Source organism: Emys orbicularis, chromosome 7, assembly GCF_028017835.1.
Source record: "Emys orbicularis isolate rEmyOrb1 chromosome 7, rEmyOrb1.hap1, whole genome shotgun sequence".
NCBI lineage: Eukaryota > Metazoa > Chordata > Testudines > Emydidae > Emys > Emys orbicularis.
This window is the reverse complement of record NC_088689.1, coordinates 15,262,097-15,288,071: the sequence shown is the minus strand read 5'-3', so window position 1 is coordinate 15,288,071 and position 25,975 is coordinate 15,262,097. Positions and strand designations below refer to the sequence as shown.

The following is a 25,975-nucleotide window of genomic DNA, read 5'->3' as shown; positions in this document are numbered from 1 at the left end:
CTGCACTTCCTTCCTGCTGGCTGCTCACAATTTCATTGCTCAGACCCAGTACAGCCTATTCCCTCCCTCCCTCCTTCATCCCTGCTGAAGAGCTCGTTCTTTTTTCTGTTTGCTGGCTTGCTTTCTTTATTGAGTTCCAGGTGTATTGTTGCAGGGGATGGGTGGTGAGAGAAAGTATCTTCAGTCTCTAGTTATGAGACCTGCAACTGCTGGTGGCACACCCAAGTTTCTCTAAAACTTGAGCTTAACAGTTGGCTGTTATCCTTCAAGTCCCTGTGCATGTGACTCCTACTTCTGCTGCACGTGTACCCTTTGCACAGGAGTTCAGAGGTTTTGCAGCTGTCCCCTCTTGAGGTTGTGCAGGTTCCCTGCACACCCTCACTCCCCATCCACCACTCATTTTTCCTTCTACCACCCTTCAACAGAGAGTCCGGAGAGGTTACAGTTCTCCTTAGCATAGTTCACGAGTTGGATTTTTTTCCATATAGGCTAGATTTTGTTTTTCTTATAGAATTTTCTTTTTAAGCCCATTGCCCTCTTCCCCCCCCCCCAACCAAAAGTGTTAGTTTTAGTGTTTTACCTTGAGGTGAGCCTCGCTCACCACATTTTAAGCCCTGTCAGTCATGTAAGAGGGTTATTTCCCTCTTGGATGGGCGTGACACATGCCTTTGTTTAGGAGAGAGTTATCCCCCCCCTCAAGGTGTGCACCGTTTGCAGAACTTTTATAGAGCACATTCAAAATTCCAGGGAATATGGACCAAGGCTTCTCCTGACTGTGAGTAGTCTGAGAGACCTCAGTCAGACTTGGACATGCCACAACTGCAGAGGGAGACACTGCACTGTTGCTGAAATATCAGCCCGCTGGTGTCCCAACTACATGAGGCAACTCTGAGTGCTAAGCCTTCTCAGAGGTCTCATCCTCTGGCAAAGAGCTCTTAATCCCTTCCACTGGAGCAATCAAATAGCCCTGCTGCCCATAGGACTAAGGGATATACTGCCAAATTATCTGGTCAGCAGTCACTGTGCAAAAGAAAGCTGGAGTCCCACTTAGCAGAGGACTCGCATAAGTCAGCACTGATAAAATCTGTTCCGAATTCAATCCTGGTACAGGATATGCAGGTTCTAGATCCAGACTGCTGCTTCTGCTCCTCCTCCTCGTTTTGTCGCAGTGGTCCTTCAAATGGCTTCTCAGCCCCAGTGCACTTAGTACTGCAGTATAAATGCATCATGTCTTGATTCCAGCTGATGTCTTGGTGTCAGCAAAAGTTCAGCCTAATCCCTCAGCATACAAACAGACTGAAGCTGTGATGTCAGACCTTTCACTGCCAAGCTCTAAAGAGTACCCTTATAGTACTGGAAGTAAAGTCATGGATGGTACTCAGTACCAGGAACATCATCTTCTTTCATGGACTCAGCTGACTTTGGGAATAGCTCCTGAACCCGAATCCTCTTTATTAGATTTCTCCGCTTTTTTCAGATAAATCAATCTTTTTCCGAGCACCCTAGAGTGTCCATCATGAAAAATCTCTCTGCAATGTCATGCCAAGGGTCACGGACGCCCACTGCCTCCCCACTCTACAACAAGCCTGCTGTTTCAAGACTTAGTGCCTTATGTAGAGGACTTACTTTTGTCATCCTCTTCATCTCCTCGAACACACAGCAGAGGGCTATTGCTGGAGCCTCCACCCTTGCCAGCTGTTTCAAGGAATATTGCATAACAAGAGAAGTTCCCTTGGGGCCACCACTTTTGGAGCTTTACCCCAGCAACCTCTTTTCACCCCATGGGGGGCCCAGCACCCTGGGCAAATATGCCCTACCCATATGGGTTTCAGGCTTGGCCGTTCTGGCCTCCGTAGCTACATCATCTGATACCCCAAGCTATCACTCCTCTGTTCTCCAAAGGCAAGCACCTAAATCGCTCAGAGGAGCCCCCAGAGGCTGGACCCCTTCCAGATGACACAGATTGCTGCAGACATTCAGCCTTCTTTATTTGATGATGAGGGAGGAGAAGGTCCAAACGATTTTCTCCATCTGGGGACATCATCCCCTTCTCCAGTTGATGCCATTGTTTCTTCTTGCCCCTGGCTGGGGACAACTTTAAACTTTAAAGCTTCACAAGAGCTTTTTAAAAAAATGGCAGAAACTCTAGAGGTGTCCTTAGAGTTGGTTCAAGAGAATTATACAAACTAATTGATAATGCTGCAACCAGCTATGTAAGGCCAGAATAGCTTTTCCAATTAACAAGGAAATCCTCAATTCTGCAAGGGAATTATGGGCTACTTCAGCTTCTATCCTAGCAATCTCAAAGAAGGCAGAGCATCAATACTAGATTCTCCATAAGGGTTTTTAATATTTTCATTCACATCCAGTGCCACTGTCCTTAGCAGTCACTGCTGTAAATGAAAGGTCCAAGCCAGGGATGTTGAAACAGTTTGTATAGTGGGGATGCTGAGAGCCATTGAACCAAACTATAAACCTTGTATATGATGGAAACCGCTTCGAGCCAGGAGGTGTGGCAGCACCCCTAGTTCCAGCACCTATTGTTCAAGCAGGGATTGAAGTCTACAGCCAGAGAGAGAGAGCGCCCCAAAAGGTACATCTCCTTGGTTAAAAAGTGTATTAGCATGTATTCAGGTCAGAGCTGCAAATTGTTCTGCTTTGCTAACCAAATGTAACTATATGCAATGGAGAAGAGCTTCAGAATTCTCAGACAGGTTACCACCAGATTTTTAAGAAGAATTTTCCTCAATCTGATTCTCTGAGCAGACTATCTCTAAGACCTCCTTCTAAACAGCTCTTGATTTGGCAGGTATAGGGCCTAGATCAGTGGCTACAGGATTTGCTATGAGAGGAGGCTCCTGGTTATTTGCATCAGGACTCCCCAGGGAAGTTCATTCAGCTGTACAAGACCTACCATCTGATGGGAAAGATCTGTTTAGTCCTAAAACAGATTAAATGTTGCCCTCCTTGAAGGATTCTTGGGTAACCTTCTGATCTTTGAGTCTTTATACTCACAGTTGTTAGAGGAAGCATTATAGACCTCAGTTTAGTTCCAGACACAGATCTCAACTGGAATTTTCCTCATGTTCCTACCATTGCAAGCATTTAGATCAGTTAAGAGTTTGAGGTTCCATAAAATGACTGGTTAGATCCATCCTCATTGTCTTTCTCAGTCACAGAAGCAGAAATTTTGAGAGATTGTATGTGCATCTATACCTTTCTTCCCTTGTTTGGTTCCCACCTCTCTTCTTCAGAAAAGCTTGCACTGTAATTTCATCAGACTGATGGTGATTTTTGCTGGTTTTCCAAGAGGGGTATGCCCTTCTATTATATACCATACCCTCCCTGTCCCTTTTGAGGGACCAATCTCACACAAGTTGCATGCAACAAGAAAGAAATTCTCTACTGGAGCTGGGGGCAATAGAAGTATGTCCACCAACTTCCAGGGGGAAAGGATTTTACTCTCTTTACTACTTCATACCAAACCAGGAGGATTGGCGCCTACAGTAGATCTGACTCGTCAGTCTGTATGCTTCCAATGCCAACTTCTCATGGTGATTCTTGCCTCTATAATCCCCTCACTGGATCCAGTTCAATACCCTCAACCTACAGGATTCATACTTCCATGTACTGATACAGCCATCACACAGGAAGTTTGTGGGCAACCACCTTCAATTCAGAGTCCTCCCATTCAGCCTGTCAACTGTACCTCATGTATTCACAAAATATATGTCTGTGGTAACAGCTTATTTAGGGTGTCAGGGTATATAATTGTTGAGGTATGGGTACAATCCAAGACAAATGAGTACAGCAGGTCTCAGGTTTGAGAGTGCTGGTTCTGTCTATGTTCGAAATTAGGCCTCAAAAATCAACCAAAAGAAATCACATTTGATTCTGATTTAGTCTGTCAAATTCATAGGTGTGTGACTGGACTTTAGAACTGCAAAAGCCTATTTTCCAGAAGAGGTTCCAGAATATGTTACCTAATATCAGAGCTCCAGTTGCATCTACACATCAATAAGGATCTGCCTAAAATTACTGGGTCGCATGGGTTCATGTATTCATGTTACTCCCTTCACCAGACTCAGACTAAGACTTCTTCAATCCTGGATCAAATCAGAATATTGCCCAAGCACTCACAGGATGAATCAGTGGGTTGCTGTTCCCCAGACAGTCCTGTTTTCCCTTCAGTGGCGGTTAGACCCAGACAATATTCATTGGGGAATACCCTTCACTCCACCCGCTCCCGCCAGGACATTTAGTTACCAATACATCCAGGAGAATCTGGGGAGCTTCACTTGGACCAATTCTGGACTCATGGCCTTTGGTCAAGAGCAGACTTGTTGGTTCACATAAATGTTCTGGAACTGAGGGCAGTGTTTTGGTTCTCAAGTTCTTCCTTCCTCTTCTAGAGAGTTGAACAGTACCAATTTAAATGAACAGTTCTACAGCCATGGATTTATATAATAGGCCAAGGGAGGCAAGGTTGGCTCCTCTTTCCAAGAGGCCATTTCACTATGGGAGGTGGTGCATTCTACATCACACAGATCTCATAGCTTTACATCTCCCAGGAGAGACAAGTATCTTAGCAGATCAACTAAACATGAAAATTTCATACTGTCCTGAATGGTCTCTGAAGGATGTCAGTCTAATGCAGATTTTTCAGATGTGGAGATTTTCATGGAGAGACCTCTTTGACCAGAGTGTGCACACCTTGTTTTTGTTCTTTTTGGCTGGGACAAGATTCAGTGGCAGATGTCTTTCTGATTCCATTGTCAGGCCATCTAGTTTATGCATTTCCCTCAGTTTCCGTTGATCCCCAGAGTATTGAAGACGGTAAAGCAAGACAAGGCACAGATGATCCTAGTGGCTCTATCACATCAGTTTTAGTTTTCAGAGCTGTTACCTTTCTCCAGTCAACAACCCATAACCCTACCACCTCAAGTGGACATAATATCCTAGCATTCCAGTCATATATTTCATCCAGACCCCGCATCCTTTCTCCGGATATCATGGAGACTCTCTGGCTGATGCCAGCAGCTAGGGGATGCTCAACTGATGTATAGAGAATCTTTATGGAAAGCAAGAAACATTCCACTAGGAAGACGTATGTTGCTCAGTGGAAGTGCTTCTCGTTATGGCGGAAGATGACGTTATGACCCTTTTCAGGCATCTATTTTGGTAATTTTGGACTATCTATTATCTCTTAAACAATCTGGCCTTTCTCACAGCTCCATTAAGATTCACTTGGCAGCAATTTCAGCCTTTCATTCTCATATTCAGGGTTCTTCAGTTTTTCTCACCCAGTGCTCAAAATGTTTGAGAGTCTTACTGAGCATTTCCACCGGTAAGGAAAATACCACCTTCTTGAAACGTGAACCTAGTCCTTACCTCTCTAATGGTACCTTCCTTCAAGCCCCTATCATCGTGCTCCCTTGACCACTTTCAATTGAAATTGGATTTTGGTGGCTATTACCTCTGCATGCAGAGTAATCAAAATCCAGGTGGTCACGACAAACCACACTGTCTATATAAAAAATTGTGTAAGGGGAACTGAGGCTTCACCCAAAATTTATTCTGAAAGTATTTTTGGACTTTCATATCCAGTTACCTGTATTTTTTCCAAGATCTCACTTTTCTCCTAATGAAACAAAATTGCATATCCTAGATGTAAAAAGAACACTTTTTTTGTACTGCCTTAATAGACAAAGACTTGCTAGAAGATCTCCTAGACTTTTTTTTTTTTTTTTTTTGGATATGGCAGTTCATCTAAAGGTAGACCTCTTTCTGCTTCAGGAATTTTGAAATGCACTGTAGACTGTATCAGGGTAACCTTAGATATTAACAAACTGCAGCTCCCTGATCAAGTTACTGCCCATTCCACCAGAATGCAGGCCTCGTCTGTGGCATGCTTCATTAAAGTTCTGATCACAGAGATTGTAGAGAGGCGACATGGTCCTTGGTGCACTTGTTCACCAATCGTTATTTGCTAATATCAACTTCTAGAACTAACGCACAGGTTGGCAGAACAGTCTTGCAGTCATTTAAAATGAGCTCCTATTCCCCGCTCCCTGGAATGTTGAACTACTGGCTAATCACCATAAGTGGGAACCAGATGCACAGGAATTTAAAGGAGAGAAATCAGTTACTCAGTTTGCAGTAACTGTTATTTGAGATGTTCTTTGTATACGGATCCCACAGCCCACTCTCTGTCCCCACAGCTCAGAGACTTCTCTTGGGATCTTTGGATGACAAAGGAAATTTGAATGGTGGACAGGATTGCTCTGCCCTTCATTCCCTTCAGGGGAGAGTGAGGACATGAAGGGTATATGTGCAACCTTTATGGGACACAACTTCCAAACGTGCACACTAGTAGTAGGATCCAAAATTGTTCAGCTTAACACCTGTCTTCTCCACATGACAAGTGTCCCATCCTAGGTTGTTTCATCAGCTAAAACCTGCCTGCTTGAACCATTGCTGTCCTCATCTACCCTCTCTGTTATTTTGGCTATGACCTCTAGCCTTATTAACAGTCACTTGGCTTCAGCACTGAACTCTGCCTGGCATCAGTGATACAGTATTTACCTGGTAGGGGAGATACCATGATCACCAAGGTGGTTTTCCCAGGGTGAGGCTTATCCATTGCACTGCGGGTGTGCTGACCCCTGTGACTTCTCTGAATGCGGGAAACTCAACTGCAGAATTTGTGGTAGTGTGGGACTGCGTTCGTGCTTTCCCCTTGAATTAAAAAAAAAAAAAATCAGTGATAGTCTTTACCAATCTTGATCACATTCAAACACAGAATGCTGTTGTCCTCATTACCAATTCTCTGAGAAATGCAGTTCCATAAAATTTAAAACGAACCCTCTTATTACTAGTGACAGATCAGTAATGTTTAGTTTCCTTTACGTATTAGTAAGAATTGGATCTTTAAACTACATTAATAAAGTTTTGGGATAACATTTTGCAAACCAAAGGATTTTTGTTCTCTACTGCAGATTAGTAATTAACACTCTTCACCCAAATCAGTTTTTTGTGTGTGTGCACTTATGCACTGCATTTAGAGCTGAGCTTAGTATTCACCCCCCATGAAACTCCTGAAAATTGCATTTTTTTAAATGTTGCTTTTTTTTTTTTTTTTTTTTTTTTTTTAAGGAGAGGCCAAAGAATAGAGGAGGGGCCATAGTAGTAGTAATATGCAGGATTATTTCCCCCCAATTTAACCATTGCTAATAAAAATTTAACTTCAATAACTGAGACTTCTAGGTGCTAGGTAATAGATTATAAAAGTTGTAAATTAATGTTGACAGGGCAATATGATTTTTTACTACTGCAAAAATAATATATTTATTTTTTGATAAACATTCTAGTTAATGTTTTAAGACCAAAGCAAGATTACCTTCCGTTTGTTAGCTCTGTTTGAGTATGTTCTCAAAGAATTGGAAGAGCAAATAAGTCAGACTGACATCTTCATAATCATTTTTATATTTTCTTTGGAGGGTGAAAAGCAATTCTAATTCTCCAACTGTGAAGCTTTTCATGTTAAACTGTAGAGACTAGTTTACAAGTAAGACATATTAACTTGATTTTATTATGGGGAAAATAATCTTTTTAGACTAATCTGCTAAACATAACATTTATCTACATAGGTTCACCTTTGTAAAGCAAACAGGATTAAATGATTACCTTTAATTATCTTGGAATATATATTATGCTATGTGAAATAGTAGTTTAAGTATATGACCCTTGGATAGGCCTACTTGACAAAACATCCCTAAAATGGAAAAACACAGTAATACGTGGCAACAGCACAAAGTACGTTATTCTTTTTAAAGAATTTAGAACAAAAATTGAATCTACTTTGAAACTACTATAATCCAAGGAATATTTTACGATTTTCTAAAATATTAAGGGTTTAAAAGTTACTGTAGCTGAAAAATAAACGTTTGTAGATATTTCTTTTTTACATGTTCCACATGGTCAGTCAGCAGCCAATAAACCTGTATTGATATAGGTTTTCTCCTCCACCTTGCCTGGCTGCTAGGAAGAGGTCATTGGTACCATAGGACAGACTGCCTGGTCTCCATTTCAGTGCCTGGCTCCACCCCAGCCCAGAGCAGCCATTACAGCAGGGGTGGGCAAACTTTTTGGCCCAAGGGCCACATCGGGGTTGCAAAACGGTATGGAGGGCCGGGTAGGGAACATTGTGCCTCCCCAAACAGCCTGGCCCCTGCCCCTCCCATTTCCCGCCCCGACTGCCCCCCTCAGAACCCCTGACCCATCCAACCCCCCCTGCTCCTTGTCCCCTGATCGCCCCCTCCCAGGATCCCTGCCCCAAATGCCCCTGGACCCCACCCCCCATCCAACCCCCCCTCCCTGTCCCCGATCGCCCCCTCCCGGAACCCCCTGCCCCTAACTGCCCACCCCCATCCACCCCCTCCCAAGCCCCTTTCAGACTGTGGCCCTGCGAACATGGGCGGAGGACTCAGGAGGAGCAGGGGCTGCTGCACAGTCGGAGGGAAGCGGTGGTTTCCCCTTCAAAGCGCCGCTTCTCTCCGGCCGGCTGTGCGGCCGTCCAGTGCTGCTCCTGAGTCCTCCGGCCGCGTTCACTGCGCTCCCGCCACCCGCACCATCTGCCTGGTCTCCTGCCCCCGCAGTGCAGTCCCCCCCCCCCCCCCGCGGGGGGTGCGCTGGTGCTGAGCTGCCCGAGTGCCTGGCCCTGGGGCCCCCTGTTGTTGTGGGGGGCCATGCCAGGGCACCCTGTGTTCACCCATGAGCCGCGCCGCCTGGCGTGAGCCTGCCACACTGCCGGCACGGTGAGCTGAGGCTGAGGGGGGCGGGGGGGGCCGGGCAGGATGGCCCCACGGGCCAGATGTGGCTCGCGAGCCATAGTTTGCCCACCTCTGCATTACAGGCCTCACCCCTTTAGCCCTGGGCTGAAGGGAACATTCTCAATTACTCTGTTGAGGTGGCACATGTACAAGCTGGTCAACTGTAGGAGCTGTGAGGGGATGTAGAATGCTTAGTGAGGATGGAATCATTGGAGATTTTAGCTGCTAAAAATCTGAAGTCTCTACTGAAACTGCAATTTTTCAAAGTCTAATACCGGGGTAGGCAACCTATGGCACGCGTGCCAAAGGCAGCACGCGAGCTGATTTTCAGTGGCACTCTCACTGCCCACGTTCTGGCCACCGTTCCAGGTGGCTCTGCATTTTAATTTAATTTTAAATGAAGCTTCTTAAACATTTTAAAAACCTTATTTACTTTACATACAACAATAGTTTAGTTATATATTATAGACTTATAGAAAGAGACCTTCTAAAAATGTTAAAATGTATTACTGGCACACGAAACCTTAAATTAGAGTGAATAAATGAAGACTTGGCACACCACTTCTGAAAGGTTGCCGACCCCTGGTCTAATAACTTGGCCAAATCTGGGTGGATTTCACAGGGACAGCAAAAAGCACATCCCTCACACAGGGCACCTCCTGCCAAATTTCAAATCCTTTCTTCAAAGCATGGGGTGGTCGTGGGCAGGAGCTTTTCAATGAAGAACTTGCCAGAACTTAACATGGGCAAAACTTACATTTCCCTGTCCTCATTCTCTGAAATGCTGAACTATTTTGGCTGAAATTTTCCAAAACAATTCAACTGAAGCAGACACCCGGTATGGAAAACTTCAGCCCAAATGGCTAGTGTGGAAAAGTTTTATGAGCAACTGGTAACAGGGTCTTAAACTGGAAGTGTTGGGTAACTTTAAAAATAGGCAGTGCTACCAGCCTTGCCTATGAAAATAAAACAAAACCTAACCTTCCTATTTTTAAGAAAAAGTTTGCAACTTCGTTCTCCCTAGCTTCATCCCTCTCTCCCACTTTCCCTTATTGTGCTATATTGAACTGAAATTGGGAGATCCTTGGGGAAGAGACATAACTTTCTCTCTCTCTCTGTCTCTCTCTCTCTCTCCCTCTCTTCCCCCCCCCTCCCCCGCAAAGCACCTACATAGGACATATTAGACACCGTGGTCAGCAGGAGTGAGGGGGCCGCTACTCTCTCTGGCATTTGGATGTGGCTGTGCCTTTACCTCCTGCGTTTGTAATCAATCACAGACACAGATTGAAGTTCCAAACCAGTCTTCCTTCCTAAGATCTGGTTTAATGCCTAATGCACAAAATATATCCCAACACCTCTACAGGATACCTGTCCCATTTGACTCTTCTTAGGGACTACAAAAATTTCTTCTAAACAAAAGTTATACAAATATTTACTAATTTTCACTTTGTATTATGGTTTCCCCAATACCTTTTCTTATGTTTTAGAAGTCCACTTCTTGGCACAGAGGTTCCAGGCAGTCACTGTCCCCAATTCTAACCCTAACCCTAAACTTTTCTCTAGAGAAACCTTAGCCACTGTGGTTCCCCTTCAGGCTTCTAAGGGTATGTTTACACCGCAATTAAACACCCACAGCTGGTCCATGTCAGCTGACTTGGGCTCACGCTGTGGGACTGTAAAGTAGTGGTGTAGACTCTTAGGCTGGAGCGGGACCCCATGAGGAGGGAGGAGCCCAGGCTCCAGCCTGGGCCTGAACGCCTACACTGCAGTTTTACAGCCCAGCTGCCCAAGTCTGCTGACATGGGCCAAACACAGGTGTTTAAAAGCATACCTTAGGGTATGTCTGCACTGCAATAAAAGACCCGCAGCTGGCCCACATCAGTTGACTCAGGCTGTGGGGCTACAAAAGTGCAGTGTAGATGTTTAGACTGGAGCCTGGGCTCTGAGACCCTGTGTGAAAGGGGGGGGGGGGGGGTCTCAAAGCCTAGGTTGCAGCCTGAGCTCGATTGTCTACACTATTTTTAGCCCCAGAGCCTGAGCCCTGTGAGATTGAGTGAGCTGACAAAGGCTCTGAGACTTGGTGCTGCGGGTTATTTATTGTAGTGTAGACAAACCTGAAGTGAAGAGACAATCACTCCCCACAGTGAGGGAACTGGACCTGCCTTTTATATTTTGTTTTCCTCTTCCCATCAATCTTTGTAGCTTACAGATGCATAATTTGGGAGGAAATATATAGGCGAGAGTTGGGCATGGATTGGTCTTAAAGACCCAGCTACCCTGTGACAGAAGTTGTGGTGCTTGTTTCTTCTGAAAAATCAGATTTATATATTCAAGTGCTGAAATTTAGGCATTCATATTCAAAAAATATTGGCCTGTACAAATAACGAAGCTCTCCAAAGACGGTACGAATGGGCCTGGACACCTGCATGACTCCTGTTGTAATGAGACTCTACTTAAACTCACAGTTGACTTCTCTGTCTTTGTACGTTTCTAATACTTTTCAGTTGTTGACAGTGACTCCGATTTTTAAGTCTGATTTTTAAAAAAAGCTTTAGCATCGAAATATATGTTCAGCTTTTAACAGTTAACAAGTAGCAAGAAAGGGACAAAGATCCTAAAATCTCGTCTAACATCTGAAGTTAGAAAAGGGAACAGAAGACAAACACAATGGTTTACTTGGGATGGCTTTAAGGAAAAAAAGAAGGCAAACAAGGCATGAGTTTGTGGGTCTAGGTAATCCTTTGCCCAAACATAAACTGGGTATTGTGTAATCAAACAAGGACTAATCAACTGAACTGGAGCAGGGGAAGTAATCAAATCAGTAGTGTCTAGACAAATGAGTGGTAAAGTTGAACTGCAAGTGAGTTATGACAACAGTTGCTAGACATAAACAGGAGTTGGGGGGAAATTGTGGTGGATGAACACAGCACAAACACGTTTGAACTCCTTTGCTTATAAATACCACCAAATAAATTGATCTATAAAGGGTTAAAATGTTTTTTCATTCATTGCTTATTTTAAGCCACCTAATTAATCTGTAACTTAAAGGAAACAACCAAATCTGTTTCGATACCGGAGGCTTCAAGAATAGCTGTAATGCTTGGTATTTATATATCTTTGAAATAATGGCATACCTGTTCACTCGAGCAGAAATCTGGAGTTGGTAAAGTGACTTTATTTGTGAAAGGGAAAAGTCCGTGAATGAAGTAAATGTTTGTTAAAGTGGGAGGAGGGGTTGGTATCCTATAAATAATATGCTCAATGTGATTATTATATTGAAGGTACTGGCTAGTTCCCTAAACATTATTTTGTTAGCTGAAAATTTCTTTGCTTTTCCTAAATCTCTAGCAGAACTATCTTTTTTTATTTTCTTCGCCTCACTGATTACAGAAACAAGATTGCAGACCAAAATGACTTTGGATGTATGCATGTGCACCTCCCATTGAAGCCAATGGGAATTATGACTGGGCTGACTTTGGCCCAGATCTTAACTTTCCTTCCACATCTAAATTATTAGAACCTATTAACAACTGTATCATATGCAGTGTTGGGTTTTGTTCCGAAAGGCTGATAGCCTGGTTACTGGAGTAATTCAGCATCTGTTACTTAAGAAATTGTCATTTTGTGACAGCATTGTGCTCTATTGCAGTAGGTTAATACTGGCTTTAATGGCATTACTCTAGATATATTCCAGTGGTAAATTAGAGCCACATTCAACTCTTTCATTTCTAAATTTGCAATTTTAGGGTTATCAGATAAATGTTTTGTATTTTTAATAACTGGCATTCCTCATTAAATAGTTGGCATTGCTCAATATTACATTTCTCTTTGTGCTTTCATTTTGAGGGTAATTTTGGTAGATAAAAGTTGTGTGTAAGTGTCAATGCTGACATGTATACATACATTATTTAAGACTATGGAGATAGAAGAGCAATATCAGCAAGTAAACCAGTGTCCTGATCTCATCCTCTTGTCCCTGAAATAAAGATGAGAATTCATGCCCAGAAGAGAGAGAAGTATGATGAGAACTTAACATGTGAGAGACTGTTACAGACTAACTGCAAGAAGTGCTATACATTGCCAGACATCACTATAATGGGGTAAAAAGATGAATTATTATTATCCTACGTAATGCTACTCACATCTTCTCCTCCTCCTCCTCCCCCCCTCCACCCCCCAGATCCTGATAAGATTCGTAAGCTTATTCTTCATATGAAGAAGCTGTAAGAAAGTTATTACTATTAAAGGTATTGGAAGACGAGTGCCAATTAAAAAGCTATGGGTCAGAGGTTAGCTAGAGGGGTTTTTTCTGGGATTGGTGCACAAGGGCCCTTCAGATACTAATAGTTATTGGTGAAACCCTTTCTAACAGGTTTTTGACACTTTCTTGAACATGACTGTATAACCGATAACCATGGTTCAAAAGTGTTGGTTGTTCAGGATGAGTGGAGATATGTGAATGTGGTAAAATTTTAATTTTAGCTATGAAATAACTTCCGCTGTGGGTTTCTAACTTCCTTTGTCTTCATTCTTGTTCCCCTTCCCCCCACTTGCACTTAAAACATTACATTATGTATCTTTCACCAACTTCAAGATCACATTGCTCAAAATCCAAGATATGCATGTGTATTGCACAGTTCACTAACTTAAAATGGAGGTACATTCCTTGAGATGCAGGTACATTCAGGGCCCCCCTGCTCTCAGGCCTCGCCCCACTCACTCCATCCCCTCTCCCTCTGTCACTCGCTCTCCCCCACCCTCACTCACTTGCTCATTTTCACCGGGTTGGGGCACGGGAGGGGGTGAGGGCTCCGGCTGGAGGTGCAGGCTCTGAGGAGGGGCTGAGGATGAGATGTTTGGGGTGCAGGAGGGGCTCCAGTCTGGGGAGTGGGGTCGAGGGGTTCAGAGTGTAGGAGGGAGCTCTGGGCTGAGGCAGGGGGTTGGGGTGTGGGAGAGGGCTCAGAGCTTGGGCAGGGGTTGGGGTGTGGGAGGGGATACAGGCTGTAGGCTGGGGGTGCGGACTCTGGGGTGGGACCAGAAATTAGGGGTTCAGGGTGCGAGAGGGGAGTCTAGGCTGGGGCAGTCTAGTTGGGATATAGGGGGGCGTGAGGGCTCTGAGGTGGGGCTGGGGATGAGGGGTTTGGGGTCCAGGAGGGGGCTCCAGGCTGGGGCCAAGGGGTTTGGAGTGTGTGGGGATTCAGAGGTTGAGGTATGGTAGTAGGCTCAGAACTGGGGCAGAGGGTTGGGGTGCGGGCTCTGGGGTGGGACCAGAAATGAGGGGTTCAGGGTGTGGGAGGGGAGTCTAGGCTGGGGCAAGGGGTTGGGGTGTGGGGGGGCATGAGGGCTGGGGATGAGGGGTTTGGGGTGCAGGAGGGGGCTCTGGGATGGGTCCGAGGGGTTTGGAATATGTTCAGAGGGGGCTCAGAGCTGGGGCAGGGCTTGGGGTCCAGGCTCTGGGGTGGGACTGGGATGAGGGATTTGGGATGCAGGAGGGAGCTCCAGGCTGGGGCAGGGGGTTGGGGTACAGAAGGGAGTGTGGGTTGTGGGCTCCGGCAGAGAGTTTGGATGTGGGAGGGGGCTCAGGGCTGGGGCAGGGGTTTGGGGTGCAGGCTCCGGGCAGCACTTACCTCTGATGGCTCCCTGGAAGTGGCAGCAAGTTCCTAGGCGGTGGGGCGGCCATGGGGCTCTGCATACTGCCTCTGTCCACAGGCACCATCCCCGCAGGTCCCATTGGCTGTGATTCCCGGCCAATGGGAGCTGCGGAGCTGGCACTTGGGGTGAGGGCAGTGTGTGAAGACCCTCCAGCTCCTACACATAGGTGCAGCAAAAGGACTTGTCGCCGCTTCCGGGGAGCCGCGCACCAAGTAGGGAGCCTGCCAGCCCTGCCAACCAAACTTTTAATGGTCCGGTCAGCTGTGCGCGTTCCTGTCAAAAACCGGACACCTGGCAACCCTAGATCAGGAGTATCTAAACTTCCTAGAACAGGCTGGCATCCCAGGATTGTTTGAGCTGTCCATCCTTTTGATGTGAATATATTGAGGGTTATGAAGCTTACTGTAAGTAAGATCTGTTGGATGAGACCTTGGAGACCGCTCTGCACAAACCGTAAACATCCAGCAGTTCTTATCATAAGACAGTGGGTTTGCTCCAATTTCAACCCCAAAATGTCCCATCTGTATGCTCTCATGCAGCAAACTTGAGTGCTGCTCTCCACCCCAGAGGTCACTGAATTTCATTTATTGTGCATGTTATCAAGTTTGAGAAGCTCTTCATCATCTTTTGGGTTAAGATGTTATACATGAAATAGGTGTGTGTTAGTATTATTGTGAAGAAAAGTCACAAGGGTAATAGAACTTCAGTGTAATGAAACAAATTGCTACAAAGCAGAATCTTATCTTAAATGTTATAATAGTGGTCTGCTATTAGAATCAAGCAAGTCGAGAGTGGGCTTTGGGGGAGCAGGGGAAGAAATGAAGTCAGGATACTCAAAACACTTGTCTGTAAATACAGATTGTTTTTCCGTTTATCTTACGGAAAAAATATTTATTTGAATATTAGATGTTTATAAAAGGCAATAAGAATTCTGGCCAATTTTATTTACTTAATTCTTCCACTAGAGGGTGCAAATGTTCTATAAACTTCCCTTTTGAGTGAGAGCAGTGCCTGAGTTGTAGAAGAAGTGTGTGTCAATTTTAATACGGGAGAACTCCTGGTTTCATATTGCAGCATATGAAAAGGATGAATGAGTTTAAAAAGAAAAGATGTGATTCTATAATAAATATAGCAGCAGAGAGTCCTGTGACACCTTTAAGACTATCAGAAGTATTGGAGCATAAGCTTTCGTGGGTGAATGCCCACTTCATCAGACACAAGTGAAGTGGGCATTCACCCACGAAAGCTTATGCTCCAATACTTCTGTTAGTCTTAAAGGTGCCACAGGACCCTCTGCTGCTTTTTACAGATTCAGAATAACACGGCTACCCCTCTGATATAATAAATATGTAACCTACAGATTACACAGAGCCCAGATTATTATTAAAAATTACTACTACTTCTGTATTTCAGATTACTGATTTTTGGATCCTATGAAAGAGAAACGAATGTTCATTGCACATTTGAGTTGAGCAGTAATGTCTGGGAAGAAAAATCTCGGAGTTCCATTAAAACGGTAAGATGCATACATATTGTATTACTATGTGACTTAAACTCTCATATACTCTTTCTAGACCAGGGGTCGGCAACCTATGGCACGCGTGCCAATTTGTAATGGCACGCTGCTGCCTGCCGGGGTCCCGCTTAGGCCGCTGCCGAACCCCGGCAGGCAGCAGCGTGCCATTAAAAATCCTGCCCGACCCAGCCCACTCTTCTCTGTCCCCCGCCTACCGCTCTCTCTGGCGGGGGCAGGGGGCAGAAGCAAGCTTGGTCCTGACAGCTGCTGCTGTACGGCAGGCTCCGCCGGCAGCCAAGCTTCCCCCTCCCCTGCCTCTTCCCCCCCCAACGTGCTGCGTTGAACCCCGCCTCCTTTCCCTTCCTCCCGCCGATGGCCCTTGCGAGGGAGGGGAGAAGAGCAGCTCCAGCGCCCTTGCTGCTCAGACCTGTAAAGAGACGGAGAAGAGGCAGGGGGAAGGGGGGTAGGAGCGGGGCGTATCCCTCCAGCCCCCTGCCGTGAGCCGCTCAGGGGGCTGGGAGCACCCCCCCCAGCTCCCCCCCAGCCCTCTGCTCTGACCCCTGCACCCCCCTTTGCACTCCAGCCCCCTGCATCCCCCCACGACCCCATCCCTGATTCCTGCACCCTCCACATATACCCAGCCCCCTCACACCTCATGTCCTGACTCCTGCACCCCCTCCCATGCCCCCAGCCCTCTGCCCTGACCCCATCCCTGACTCCTGCACCCTCCACACATACCCAGCCCCTCACACCTCTCCCACACCCCCTGCCCTGACTCCTGCACTCCCCACACATACCCAGCCCCCACCCTGAGCACCAGGTTGGCAGCAGGCTGAGCGGGGCCAGCAGCCGGGACCCTGGCTGTCAAGAGCCAGCGGACAGAACCCCAGACCCGCAGTGGGCTGAGCCGCTCGGCCTGCTGCTGGTCTGGGGTGCCGGCCCCGCTCAGCCCGCCGCCGGTCTGGGGTCCCGACCCCCGGCCCCGCTCAGCCCGCTGCCAACCTGGGGTTCTGGCTGCCGGCCTCAGGCCCCGCTCAGCCCGCTGCTGGCCTAGGTGAACGTAACCCCAGGCTGGCAGTGGGCTGAGCAGGCGGCGCCTTAAGATCAGCATTTTAATTTAATTTTAAATGAAGCTTCTTAAACATTTTGAAAACCTTGTTTACTTTACATACAACAGTAGTTTAGTTATATTATGTATAGACTTATAGAGAGAGACCTTCTAAAAAACGTTAAAATGTATTACCGGCACGCGAAACCTTAAATCAGAGTGAATAAATGAAGACTCGGCACACCACTTCTGAAAGGTTGCCAACCCCTGTTCTAGACTATATATGTTCATTATTCAGTAACTGGTACATCAAGTGTAGTCAGGGACTGCTAGGTACCAACTTTTTGTCACTAAAGGCCTGCTTATCAAAAAAGACACACATAAATGACTTGCATGAGCAATTACTAGCACAGTGCTGCTTGCTCATATAATACCCAAATTGCACACACAAATGAAGTGCACAACTGCGCATATGCGTTCTTTAAAAATTGGACAGTTGAAATGCTTAACAGTCCAAATGTACAGGAAAAGTGATGAAGATATTACATGCCTAAAGAACTAATTAATAAGAGTATGCAAATATGGGTAACAGAAGTACTCCTGACTTTTAAGATCGTGTATAATCATGTATCCTATTTGAGCTCTTCTGCTAGTTTAGCAGCACCACAAACAGGAAGAGAGTTTCTCAAACGTATAGTGTCTTTGAAACATATATTACCTTCAAAAACTGGAAACAGTTGTAATTTCAGATACCATGATGATAGTAGTAATCAAATTGTGTTGGGATTCTGCTGAAAAAGTGATTTTTCAAAAAACCTTCATTTTAACAAATATTTGTAAAAGTTGTTTAAATATCTTTTTCTGTTATGTTTAGAGCCCAGTGGTACTTGTTTGGGGGGCAAGGGGGAGAAGAGGGTTAAGGTGCTCCCATCCTCTCCCTCTCCTCTCTGCTCAACAAGAATAGTACATTCTGCTTCTTCAGTACTACTGATCTTTGCTTATCAATATTTTTTCCAATATGAGCAAGCAATAAACCCATCTCACATATCTTCATAACTGCTAATATACTTCCTATAGAAGTTCTGTGGGCAGAATTCCTTATGAAGTGAATTGTACCATATTTCTGTGTGAGGAGATTGCAGGATTGGACCCAATATTGCCAGCAGGTCCTTATCTGCATGGTCTTGTTGATATGTATAAAGTTGTATGACATTTGCCTGATCTGTGCCTTTACACAAAATTATGCTGCCAGCATGTGGTAATAAGGACATTCAAATTCATGCTTTTTTCAAAGAATAAATATTTTCTTTAAAATCCGTATGGGCAGGAATATTGTTATGCTTCCTTTCTCGTGCTGCTTCATTAGCTGTAGAAGTTGAAAATTACTATAATTCTCATCACAGTAGTACATTTTTGACAGCAGGTGGCAGTATAGTGAAACTGATGGCCAGTTTGAGACATGAGTATTTAAAAAGATAGAAAAGTTTCAGACAGATTTTCAAAAGAGCTCTGCTCCTACTTAAGCACCTGAATGCTTTTGGAAATTTTGGCCTGTAATGTACAAAACAAATTTAATTTATGTAGACAACTTTCAGTGCCATAGTAAGCACTGTGCAAGCTATGAATTATCTACAGCTGAGCTGTTAAAATGTTTCTGGTACATTGATAGCAATCCTTTGGGTGTTAAACAAGATGAATACCAAAAGAACTCTATTGGAACAATACTAGTAGTGTTGACATAAACTAGGAACATTTTTTGTCACGTAAGGTGGAGGTGATGTATGTTAGAGAGCATGTATCGTAGTACTGGAAGCTCTTTATACATTTTTGTGTGGAATTTCTCAAATTTAAATTGCTGTGTGCAGTATTGTATGGCTTTCAACATAAAATACTGCATACAGCAATTTAAGTTTGAGAAATTCCACACAACGTAGCTAGTTATGAAATCTATTAATTTAACTGAAGTATGTTCTCGGTGGGTGTATAGTACAAGTTTGTAGGGTAAGAACCACATGTTCTTTGAGTGATTGCACATCCATTCCACTTCAGGTATGTGCACGCCCAGGGCTCCAGTCAGATTTTTCCCTTAGCAGTATTGTCACATGGAGACCTTTGGCAAAGGGTCCCTGTTCTTTGTGTATAACTTGTGTCTCAGACATGATAAATTCACTACATCAAATACGTCTTACAGACTATTTATCCGTAATGGATATCATGTTGTAAGGTACCTACAGAAAGCTTGTAACTTAGCAAGACTCAGAAACATTGCAATAAGTATGTATGGGTTATATTTTCAGGAATATCTAATTATATTGCAAGTACATTTTATGATATTGGAGTAAAAGTTAGTCATCCAGGGATAAAATGTCTCATTATGGGCCAATTCAAGTATGAGGGAGTTATCCCTCAGTGGTCTAGCCTTGCTCAATTACAGAACTATCAGAGACCATTGCAACCAATCAAAACCACTTGGAGGTGGTAAAGGAACATTGCAACAAGACAGATTTTCCCTGTATATGAATGGTGACAAAAAACTGTTCCATTTTAACACAGGGTGGGGAAAAGCACTCTGAATCCTCACACTGAGGAGACATCTTGGTGAGCAGGGATGTTCTCATGGAAAAAATGGTTCCTGTGAAACCAGCCAGCTCTGCAGCAGACTGAACTTTGGGTGGGAAAACCCACTTTATTAGATGGGAAAGATAACTAGTAATAACTGTAGATCCAGGTTTGTGTGTTGTGTTTTTGTTTTGTATCATAACCATTTGTTTTCACCACTTTCTTGAATCTAAACTCCATTCTTTCTTAAATCTGTTTTTGTTTTGTTATAAGTGCTCACAAGTGCTGTATGATTTTTACAAGAGTGGTGATTTAAGGTAAAACTAGTGAATTGGGGCACACTGCTCCTTTGGGGGCAGAGGGTCTGGGATTTCTGTGAGTAGCTGATGTCAGGGGCTGGATATTACATGGATTCAAAGGGACTCGAGTGCATTTATTGTTAACCTGAAAGACACAGACAGGGCTAATGTAGAGGAGAGTGTTTGAGTGGCTAACAGGCAGGTTAGGCTGGTGGTATTAGCTCCCGAACACCCAGTTACCACAGGCAGGGCTACCCCTTGCTAGAGGCAGTGGGTAACAAGGTGACAGTCCTGTGTACCATGAGACTCGTCACAGGTACCCATTGGGACAGCATATGTGCTCTCTGCTACCTTGTGTTGCTGCACAATGGTATAAAGCGTTCAGTTGCCCCCGATCTCCCTCAGATTCTTCTTGCTGTCTGTGATCGGTAGTTGGGGTGTTAGTTTATTTTTATTATAGCTAGTGTACTCATCAATAGTTAGTTAGAAGAGCTTTAGAATAAGTTTCACTTTTAATTTAATTGGTTTTACTTAGACAGTTGTTGTTTGTTCTGGGTACCAACTCTTGGTACCGAGAAATCCTCTGTCTCCAGTCTTTAAGCTTTGCACTGGCTTTGAGAAGTCTGTGCCATTAAGTGACCTTCTTTCCGATGTCTGAAGTGCTTAGGTGAAGGTTACATCCAGGACAGGTGTCAAATATTTAGAGACTTCAAGCCCCAGGTTAAGAAAGATAGAGAGGTAATACTGCATCATCTCCTCATAGAGGCAGCCTGGTGTCCACTGTCAAAGCCTTCCCACTTAGGATGGATACTGAGCACATCTACCTCTGTCAGAAGTGCCCCTTCAAACGTTGCAGGGACTCTGCAGCATGCTTCCAAAGAGCCAATGTCCTTGGAACAGTCCCCAAGCAAACAAGGTGGGGGATAGGGAGGGGCCAGGTAGGACAGTCTCTGTCAAGGTGCAATACATCTTTGGGTGTTTTGTGTCACCAGTGCAATTCATTTCAAAGCATCCTGGGAATTCAGAACAATTTGGCAGATCTTTCAGCAAAGATTGCAAGTAGTCTCAGGGCACATACAGTTAAGGCTTATTTTTCAGACGTGGTGGTGAGGGTCTCTCAAATAGACCTGTTTGCTACTTACCACAACAAGAAATACTAACTCTTTTGTTCAAGAGCAGGTCACAGTCAGGGATCTCTGACGGATGCTTTCATGTTATCCCGGAAAGACAATCTCATTTATGTTTGCCCTCCTGTTCCGCTCCTTTCCAGAGTGTTGCTCAAGATCAAGCAGGATCATGCTCACATGATCCTCATAGCACCAGTGTGGCCTTGACAGTATTGGTTTTCCAGTCTGCTGATCCTCTCATCCAAGGCTCCTTTGACACTACCTCCAGAGCCAGACCTGATCTCCCAGACCACAGTTGCTTGTTAAATCCCAGTCCAGATGCTCTTCATCTTACAGCCTGGATGCTCCCGGGTTAATGCCTCAGAAGGTAGACTATTCCGGGAATAGACAGAGAGCCTTTAATTAGATATTCTTACCTGTTGAAGTGGTCACAGCAAAGGAGTATTTTGCCAGTCTGTGTCTCTATACAACATATTCTGGACTGTTTTTGTTCTACCTGAAATAACAAGTCCTATCTGTTAGCTCTATCAGAGTTCACCTATCTCTGCTTTCCACACTCTAGTTGTTGGTCAGTTGATATCCCCAGATGGCAGATGCTATTTCTCCCCATGGCTACTTACTCTTCATCTATCCATCCATTTTTGGTAGTCATTACCTCTGCGAGAAGAGTGGGAAAATTACGGGCAGTGGTAGCTGAACCTCCTTACACAATCTTTTATAGGGACAAAGTATACTTAAGTCCACACCCAAGATTTTTGGTTTAGTGTTGGACTTCCACTATAAACAGTATACTTACTGACTCTCTTTCCCAAGCCCCGTTCTCATAAGACTGTGGAGAGGCTCCATATCTTGGATGTTAGAAGGGTGTTGATTGTCCTGACCCAGTTCAGGTCATCTTCTCAACTTCTTATGGTAGTTGCAGACAGGACGAAGGGCCTTTCATCCTCAACGCAGAAGATCTTGTCCTGGATTTCCTCCTGTATATGCCTGTGCTATAACATCATAGCTCTGCCAAGCAGGGTGGTAGCACACTCAGCAAGATCTCATGCAGCTTTTGCAGCATTTTTAGCTCAATTGTCTGTCAAACTTGTAGGGCTGCAGTTTGGTCATCAGTATGCACCTGTATAACTCCTTATGCCAAATCAGCATTCCAGAAGAGACTGTGCCAAGTTTGGACAAGTAGTCCTTTCCTTGAACAACGACTGGACTCTGAAACATACCTCCAGTTTGAACTGCTTGTGAGTCACCTGAAGTGGAATGGACATGTACAATCATCTGAAGAAGAAAAACAGTTCCTAACCTGTTCTGTAATTGTTGTTCTTTGAGACGTTGCACCTGTCTATTCCACAACCCACCCTCCTACCCCTCTACGTCAGAGTCTGTCCCATAAAAGGACCGGGGGGAGAGGGGGAGGGAGGGAGGGCGTGGCGGTTGGAGCTGGCTCCACGCTTTATACCATCACTCAGCAGCACAAGGCAACAGAGGGTGTGTGCGCTGCCCTGACCCGTACTGCTAAGGGGAAAATCTCCAATTCTAGTGCACTGGGCATGCACACAACTGAAGTGGAATGGACATGAGCAACACATCTCAAAGAACATCAGTTACAGAACAGTTAGTAACCTGTTGTTGCTTGTTTTAAAGTGAGCTATTTTAATTGACAAAGTAATAGCTTGGATAGAAAATGTTCCTAATAAAACTTGCTTCTTGCTTCAGTTGGGAGGTACTATTGTGGGGTGAATTTATCTGATAATCAGAATTCCAAAGAATACATGGGAAGAGGAATAAAATGCAGTGACTTCGTGAGACTTGGATCTTGAACACATACTGTAAATGAGTTATATAGCTGTATACTAATATAAGGCATGGACAAATATGGCACACGCTCTAAGAAGAATGCTTCTGTTAGCATAGCTGTTGTTTGGGGAGGTGGTGTTACTATACTGACAGTGAAACTCCTGTTGGCATATGCTGCATTGACATTGAGGCTCTGCCACTCTAGCTCTATACTAGTAACACATTTGTAGTGTAGACAAGGCATTAGATTAAGGAAAGACTAGATGTGAAGTACCAGTTTCTACTGTGCACGCCAGAAGAGGGACTGAGGGTATGTGCACACTGAAGTAAAAGACCTGCAGCTCAGCTGACTTGGGCTCACGGGGCTCGGGCGGTGAGTCTAATAAATTGCAGTGTAAACGCTTGGGCTGGAGCCCAGGCTCTGAGACTCCGCAGGTGGGGAGAGTCTCAGAGTTCAGGCTCTGGCCCCAGTGTCAGCACTGAAGTTTTATAGCCCCATGGCCCAAGTCAGCTGACCTGTGCTGTGAGACTAGGACCTGCAAGTTTTTTATCGCAGGGTAGACATGCACTGAGGCACTGCGGTGTGGCTGGAGCCCACAGTAAGAATTCGGGGTGAATTAGTCAGAATGCCAATTGAGGATTCCTGGGAGTACACATCAGAACAGTTGCTCCAGTACCTTTGAAAAGAGTAGCATGCTTTGCACTCAGCCAGATCTGGAGATCATTTGTGAAGGTGGTGGGGTGGGGGACAAGGCTAGCCTAAAGAGAACACAAGGAGGAACTGTAATGCTCAGTCAAATTCTGGCCAACCCCTGTTCAGAAATGCAAGAGTCAAGGAAAGGCTTGTTGTACCCTTCCTTCCATTGTGTACTCATGAGACTTGGCTAGAATTTGGCACTATGAAAGCCAGTATTGCCAACCCCAAGCATGCAAAAATCACAAATCACACAACAAAACATCATGAGGCTCTTTATTGATTTGCTGTTGTGTTTTTTTTTTTAATGTAGAGCCTTTAGGGTATGCTCGGTCAGAATTTTCTTCCCCCCCCCCCTTTTTTTTTTTTTTTAAAGATTCTTGACTAATCAAATGCCTTTAGGAGTTGGCGCCTTAAGAAAAACACCAGATTATTGCAAGAATAATGATAAAATCGTAAGAGTTGACAATACAGTAAAACAAATAACACTGGAATTTATTCAGTATACTTGAATCTTTTAACACATAGTAATGACAAGTCACTCAATAGGAATAACTGATTGAATATTTGGATGGGAAGTTGTACCTCATAATTGCTTGCTCCTCCAAACAAGAGAAGCTTCCTGAGCTCCAACATTAATCTATGCAGTTGACTTTTGGCTGTAGTGGGGAGATGTTATTCATTGGTAAGTTGAGGATTTTATATTACTTATAGGTTCTCTTTAACATTTAAGCCTCCTCTTAATGCCAGTCAGTCCAGTAGTGACTGAGATAAAATTGTTAGAATGGATTTCCAAGAGTCCAGAAATCTTAAACGAAAACAATAGACAACTTAAGACAAATGAAATAATTACATATGTTCAATTTTAGAATTGTTTAATTCAGAAGAGCTTTATAACCACATGAAGGCACAGCATCTGATTTGGACTGTGAATTATGTTCTACTGTTTTCATAAGGAAAATTCTTGTATTCTGTAGTTATTGGCATTTTCATTCTTTATTATGTTAGCAGTGATAAGAGATTAGACAGCTTTAATACTTCATAATGAATGGTGCTGAGACTCTAATCTGATCCCTTTATTTATGGAATATTAGTAGGTGTCACAATTAGTTTTGAAAAATGATGCTGTGTTATTAAACATATCCAGTGTGTTACTGAAATGTCTGTTATAATACAAAGAGGTCTGGTGCCTCCAAGGTATTTATCAGATCATGTTCATAGCTCAAACTAATAATTTGAGAGATGATTTGGCACATTCCCATACAAAATCCACACATTACTAAAAGCATTAATTAATAGTGCAGACTATTGGAATTAATGTTAATTTCTGAACCCTAATGATATAATTATGCATAAATAGTATTCTGTACCTTAGAAGGGAAGATAATTAAAGATGGGTGTCTTGCTACACTTCACACACTTACGTATTTATTTTTAGTATACAAATATTAACTAGAAGCTGTACCTTGTATGGGGTATAAGGGTCATAGCTTTTTATATCGATGTTTTGAAAGTTGTCCACTGAAATGGAAACTAGCTTTTTCAATTAGGTGGGTACATACTAAAAGAAAAATTTGGATTTGTCCTATGCTACATTTTATCTTGTTCACATAGTGTGAAATCCTGGCCTCATTGAAGTCAATGGGAATTTTGCCACTGACTTCAATGGTGCCAAGATTTCACCCACAGTAATGTGCAAGATTAGCAAAGTTTTTTTTTCTATCCAGACTTTTAATTATCTTATGGGGAAAAAAATGAAAATAACTCCAGATAACAGGTGTATGAGTTACAGAAATGGTCCCCAAAGTGTTAGGTTTTTATTCCATAGAGTTTTGTTAGTTCAAAATCAGCTATGGAGATGAATGCCTTTTCTGAGTGGGTATCCTTCCAAACCCCCCAGAAATGGCCATATAATACCACAGCACCTTTCTAAGAATAGTAGCATTTCTGTGCCTGCTCCCAGCAGAGTAGAGTGGGACAAACCTAGAACTGAGATTTGAGGTTCCTAGGATGTTAGGATTTGTTAATATAAGTTATTATGCAATGCTTGGGGAGGGGGGATAGTGTTTTCTCTCTTTCGTTGCACAGTAGCTTCACCTTTATGCTGGATAGTTCAGCCTACTGCATAACAACTATAGATTGTTGTCTTCTAGGTGTCTCATGCCCAATATAAGCATGTAAACTTTAAACTGGATAATTTATGCATTTATTATTTGTTTGAAAGTAAAATAATAGAAATATTGTGCATCATTAGTTCAGTTACTATCTACATATTGCTCTGCTGTTGTAGTACTGGAAATGCATTTAGAATACCCGATCCAGCAGAATTTTGTCTTCCCAGCTGTTTCACAAGATTTCTGTGAGTTTGAAACAGCACAGCTATGGAGAAAACTGCAGATTTATTTGGGTAAATTTCCCACATCCTCCTTTTCCAAAGAGATGCCAGCAAGCACTT

The 25,975-nt window shown here is 44.0% G+C and overlaps 1 protein-coding gene and 1 non-coding gene across 2 annotated transcripts in view; both read left to right on the top strand.

Annotated features, from left to right (window-relative positions):
• Nucleotides 1-25,975, top strand: part of PDZD8 (PDZ domain containing 8) — a 124,083-nt gene that overhangs the window by 41,756 nt on the left and 56,352 nt on the right. Inside the window, exon 3 of the mRNA XM_065408069.1 lies at nucleotides 15,897-15,999. Within this exon, the coding sequence (XP_065264141.1) occupies nucleotides 15,897-15,999 (103 nt within the window). The remainder of the gene's footprint in view (nucleotides 1-15,896; nucleotides 16,000-25,975) is intronic.
• On the top strand, nucleotides 6,578-6,741 carry LOC135882027 (U1 spliceosomal RNA). Its single transcript, XR_010561584.1, has one exon. It is a non-coding gene; the product is annotated as a U1 spliceosomal RNA (small nuclear RNA).